The 6,000-nt window shown below is 46.9% G+C and overlaps 1 protein-coding gene across 2 annotated transcripts in view; it reads right to left on the bottom strand.

Moving 5' to 3' along the window:
• Positions 1-730: 730 nt before the first annotated feature.
• Positions 731-6,000, bottom strand: part of LOC109881965 (ephrin type-A receptor 3) — a 144,367-nt gene continuing 139,097 nt past the window's right edge. The window contains exons 17-18 of one of the 2 annotated variants that reach the window (XM_031805583.1): positions 2,591-2,716; positions 1,717-1,828 (exon numbers count right to left, since the gene is read on the bottom strand). In XM_031805583.1, the coding sequence (XP_031661443.1) occupies positions 2,632-2,716 (85 nt within the window). In that variant the 3' untranslated portion in view covers positions 1,717-1,828; positions 2,591-2,631. Of the gene's footprint in view, positions 1,829-2,590; positions 2,717-6,000 lie in introns of both variants that reach the window. The other variant, XM_031805582.1, reaches the window with a different exon arrangement.

The raw sequence follows: 6,000 nt of genomic DNA, 5'->3' as shown, positions 1-6,000 counted from the left end.
TGTCAGGAGGAATGGGACAAAATTCACCCAACTTATTGTGGGAAGCTTGTGGAAGGCTACCCGAAACGTTTGACCCAAGTTAAACATTTTAAAGACAATGCTGCCAAATACTAATTGAGTGTATGTAAACATCTGACCCATAGGGAATGTGATGAAAGAAATAAAAGCTGAAATAAATAATTATTTCTACTATTATTCTGACATTTCACATTCTTAAAAAAAAGTGGTAATCTTAACTGACCTAAAACAGGGAATTTTTATTAAATGTCAGGAAAAAAAAGCGAGTTTAAATGTATTTGGCTAAGGTGCATGTAAACTTACGACTTCAACTGTATGTATGATAAGCAGACAGGTAGTAGTTAGTTACAGTTCTGTGGTCTGATATGTCCTGTTTACCATCAGAGCAAACTGTACAGGTCTGAGACTCATGACTTCAGGTTGATCAAACTGATAAACTGATTGTTATGATTATTGCTCTCTGTTTGACATTGACTGTTTGCAGATATTAGTCTATAGCTATGGGATAAATGGCTTATTCTAGTCTGGGTGCCCATCAAATGGTTTGGCTTCCTTCTCAAGCTGATTTTCTCTGTATACCTTCACACTCACATGCAGAGACATGGGTGCATACACACACGCACGCACGCACGCACGCACGCACGCACGCACGCACGCACGCACGCACGCACACACACACACACACACACACACACACACACACACACACACACACACACACACACACACACACACACACACACACACACACACACAGAGTAGTATCAGTCCTTCTCTGTGAGAGAGAGTGGGGTCTTCAGTGGTGGGAGTCTCCAGGTGTGCTTCGTCTGCTCCAGGTTGATGTGGATTGCTGCTGCTGTCTGCGTTGTTCTACTCAAGGCATTTAAAGTTCTCCTCTCCAGAGCTTAAAAACTGTCAGTCAAATCCACAGGATCAGATCACGACTGGTTCAGTTCTCAACAAGCCCCTTTCCACGATAAGTCACACACAGGGCCCTGCTGTCCCAGGTTCTCCAATCCCAGCTCCAGCCCTTTATCCTCGTGCCCTTAAGGTCCAAGGCCAGGTTATCTCCCTCTTTCCTGTGTTCTCAGTAAGGCATCTCAGCAATGGTGCGGAGTGTCGAAGGGTTGGTCTGTCTGTCGGTCTGACTGCTTGCCCTGGATTCAGGGTAAGGGCATGATATCATGGTGACATCATCAAACCTCAGAGCTGTTGTCCTCCGCTGCACCACTTTTCTAATGTCTACTTCCTCCTTTAGTTTGGGACTTCCTCCTGCATGTTACAGAGATCAGAGGGCTGTTCTAAGTGCTATGAGCCCGTCCTCTCCCCTCCTTCATTCCCTATCACTACACCTCGACAGGGGAGGGCTCCCTCGTGGAATGAACCTAATTGAATGAAACATCCACAGACGTGGAGGGAGGAACTGAAAAGGAGACGCTTTAATTCAGAATGAAACGGGGCACAGAAGGGCTTAATTCCGAATGGAACGGGGTCCAGAGGGTCTTCATTTAGAATGGAACGGGGCCCAGATGGGCTTCATTCAGAATGGAACGGGGCCCAGAAGGGCTTCATTCAGAATGGATTGGGACCCAGAATGGCTTCATTCAGATTGGAACGGGGGCCAGACGGGCTTCATTCAGATTGGAACAGGGGCCAGAGGGCAGCCAGTCAGCCAATCTGTGGATCTCTAGTGGCTTGGTTGGGTTAGACTGGGACAGGGCCATTCTTACTGTGGCTCTCTAGTGCTTTGATGCTGCTCACAATGTTCTTCTGGGGGCCGACGATAGTCACACCAACCTTCTTTAGGTCCCTGCAGAGAGAAAGGAGGGGGGAAGAGAGAGAGAGAGAGAGAGAGAGAGAGAGAGAGAGAGAGAGTAAGTGCTTCAGTATGTGACACACAGTGACATTAATGACATGCGGTCAGTGCTGCCCCCCCCCCCTCCCACTTCTGCTGGCCTGTCAATCACAAGGTTGATGTGCTGCCAGAGCTCTCTAGTTAGCTTGTGGGAGAGTGGCGTTGGGCAGTTTTTGGTCATGCTTAGTGGTGTGTGTATGTTTGGAAGGGAGGGAGCAGCACTGGTACAAATAGATGGATAATAAATGCAGAATAAATCAACTGGTTAGAGCAAGCTTCATCACAACACACACACAGCATGGGTTACACACAGCATGGGCTACACACAGCATGGGTTACACACAGCATGGGTTACACACAGCATTTCATGAAGACACACAACTCAAACAAGTATGTTATGTTTCATCTAGAGGACTTTATGTAGCAGCATGGTGATATTAGGTACAGCAGTGGGATATTATGGGACATCAGTGGACAAGATATCTTCAGCTCGGCTCCTGTAGGTGACAGTGGTTATAGACGCATATTAGTAAAGAAACAGCTCAGCTCAATCCCGCTAGGTTAACACAGCTTGGGTTTCACACTGAGCTTCAGTTCTCTGCTAGTCTGTAGGGTGCACACAACACAACACAGGAAAACTTCTTAGAAAGTTATTTTGATGCAAGCATGGGGTTATAGTTTGGAGGGCAGCCAGACAGTGCACAGTGGTCCACCCACCATCCGGTGTCTCAGGAGTAGGGGATGGAGAGGAGAGGGGGTTAGAGAGTGGTGATCCCCATTGAAGGCTCCCACTCTGGGCAGGTGGCTGCTGTGACGTGGTGCTGGACCTCTGTCAGACAGATTCTACAGTACAGACAGGCAGGAGGCAGGGCCAGGGAATGTGAATAAAGTTTCCCAGGCTAATGGACGTCACACAGCCATACTGGCAACAGTCTGTGAAAAAGGCTTATGGGTACACAGCGTAAACACCCTGAAGAGCGTGTTACAAATAAATAAATCAAGTAAATAAACAACATAAAACGTGAATACATAAAGTATGAGGCATAAACAGAAAACAGTCTAGACAGTGAACGACTCATGCAATAAAAGAGATAAAAACAACTGACTGTGGATGTGTTTAAGTAGACCAGGGCCCAAACTTATGACCACTGTATTCCTCCTCTGACACACGATCAATGAGAACCATGGTGGATATGGTGGTAGTGTTTACAGTCAGCAGCTAACTGCCACTCAGACAGAAAGGGCTGTCTCATCTAGAACTCTGAAGAGGCTCCTCACCCTGAGAGCACACAGAGACTTCATCCCTGCTGCTGTGTGTTACCACAAGTGGTTTGAGTGGACTCTTCAGGTTTCCCATCATAGATAGTGAGACAGAGAATTGGTAGAGGGAAGGAAGTCTGATACCTTAGGCTGGACCACCCGTCCTCAGAACTTTCAGAACCTCCATTTGTAACCCACATCTCTGTCCGTTCATTAAAAGTATATTGTGTCAGTGGATTAAGGAGTGGTATAGGGTTTGATTAGTTTCGTCTGGCAGACAGAGGTCAGAGCAATGGGCCAGGGGTAGTCTCCTGCTGAATATGAAGGACTGGATTAAGATACTACTAATCAATAGACTGGTATACTACGGTCAAGGGCTGGGTGTGTCAGAGGTATACCCTTGGAGGATTAAAACACACACATGATCCAATTCCTGTTCTGATCCAGTTATGATCCATGAGAGGAGAATCAGAGATGCTGTAGAATGATCCTGTTATCAGAAACCATGTGTAGGCTATACAGTTCATCTGGGATGTATTCCATCAATACTGCATGTGGTATTTCTACTGAGTCTGCAAACAAGCCTTTTTGTGCCTCTGTAGTGATTGGTTTAAGGGAAGCTCTCATTGATGAAATTGATTAATTGACTAATTGTCCTGAGAAAAAACTCTTCCTGTAAGAGAATGTGCTGCTACAACAGTATATAGTTTTAGAGAAACTAGCTGATAATAGACGAGAGAGAGAGAGAAAGAGAGAGAGAGGGGGGGAGAGAGAAAGAGAGAGAGAAAGAGAGAGAAAGAGAGAGAGAGAGAGAGAGAGAGAGAGAGAGAGAGAGAGAGAGAGAGAGAGAGAGCTCCTTATAAGGCATTGTTCTGTTGGATAGATCAGGCTCTCTCTCTCTCAGGCAATTAAACTAGGCCATGGATGAGGAGGTAATCTAGTAGCTATTTGCATTTCATTATTTATATTGACATCAGAACAAAAGGCAGCGTGGTCATTATTGCCTGGGCCTTTCGTTAGTAGTGACTGTGTGTAGTATGTAGTGACTGTGTGTGACTGCTGTGTAGCCCAGTGTGTTAGGGAGACCAGAGCATAGCACCCAGACATCTGCTTTGATCAGCCTGATTACAACTGTCAAATTATTTACACTGTCAAATACCTCATCAATTAACACAACAGCAGGTCCCCAAAGGCCACATCCTCCCGCAGAGGGAGGGAGGGAGGGAGGGAGGGAGGGAGGGAGGGAGGGAGGGAGGGAGGGAGGGAGGGAGGGAGGGAGGGAGGAAGGAAGGAAGGGAGGGAGGGAGGGAGGGAGGGAGGAAGGAAGGGAGGGAGGGAGGGAGGGAGGGAGGGAGGGAGGGAGGGAGGGAGGGAGGGAGGGAGGGAGGGAGGGAGGGAGGGAGGGAGGGAGGGAGGGAGGGAGGGAGGGAGGGAGGGAGGGAGGGAGGGAGGGAGGGAGGGAGGGAGGGAGGGAGGGAGGGAAAGAGAGCAAGAGAGCAAGAGAGCAAGAGAGCAAGAGATAGAGGGCGAGAGGAAAATGAGAGATGGAAATTAGATAGAAAGAGGGACAGAGAGAAAGCCTCCAGCGGCCAAATCACTGCATTTCCCATGAAACCTATATGAGCAACATGGTGGAGCCGTGAGCCCAAATAGAGGTTGATTATGAAAGAGAGAGGTTGCGATGAGTTGCACGGGGGTGCATGGAGGTGCATGGGTGTGCACGGGGGTGCATGGGGGTGCACGGGGGTGCATGGGGGCTGTGATCATAGATTCTGCCAGATGCACTCTACTAAAGCTGTTCACAGCCTGTAGATCCTGTCAGAACTGGAGCTTAGATTTTACAAGATGTCTCTCTCCTCTCTCTCTCCCTCGGTATGGTTGATCTCTGCGTAACATGGCTAAAGCGCTGTCATTACAGATTACAATCAAACACTGCTATCCATGGATAACAGATTAGACCCACTGTGGTGCCTCCGAGTAATGGAGGCAGATTGAAAACAATTTGGGGTCAATGTGTGGGGGGGTGTGAGCTGTATTAAATCTGGGTTGCTGTGGCATGAGATACAGTGCCTTGCGAAAGTATTCGGCCCCCTTGAACTTAGCGACCTTTTGCCACATTTCAGGCTTCAAACATAAAGATATAAAACTGTATTTTTTTGTGAAGAATCAACAACAAGTGGGAAACAATCATGAAGTGACGACATTTATTGGATATTTCAATTTTTTTTAACAAATCAAAAACTGAAACTGCAAAATTATTCAGCCCCTTTACTTTCAGTGCAGCAAACTCTCTCCAGAAGTTCAGTGAGGATCTCTGAATGATCCAATGTTGACCTAAATGACTAATGATGATAAATACAATCCACCTGTGTGTAATCAAGTCTCAGTATAAATGCACCTGCACTGTGATAGTCTCAGAGGTCCGTTAAAAGCGCAGAGAGCATCATGAAGAACAAGGAACACACCAGGCAGGTCCGAGATACTGTTGTGAAGAAGTTTAAAGACGGATTTGGATACAAAAAGATTTCCCAAGCTTTAGACATCCCAAGGAGCACTGTGCAAGCGATAATATTGAAATGGAAGGAGTATCAGACCACTGCAAATCTACCAAGACCTGGCCGTCCCTCTAAACTTTCAGCTCATACAAGGAGAAGACTGATCAGAGATGCAGCCAAGAGGCCCATGATCACTCTGGATGAACTGCAGAGATCTACAGCTGAGGTGGGAGACTCTGTCCATAGGACAACAATCAGTCGTATATTCCACAAATCTGGCCTTTATGGAAGAGTGGCAAGAAGAAAGCCATTTCTTAAAGATATCCATAAAAAGTGTTGTTTAAAGTTTGCCACAAGCCACCTGGGAGACAC

Source organism: Oncorhynchus kisutch, linkage group LG26 (genome assembly GCF_002021735.2).
Source record: "Oncorhynchus kisutch isolate 150728-3 linkage group LG26, Okis_V2, whole genome shotgun sequence".
Classification (NCBI taxonomy): domain Eukaryota; kingdom Metazoa; phylum Chordata; class Actinopteri; order Salmoniformes; family Salmonidae; genus Oncorhynchus; species Oncorhynchus kisutch.
The sequence above is the reverse complement of the archived record's forward strand: the minus strand, read 5'-3'. Positions and strand labels throughout refer to the sequence as shown.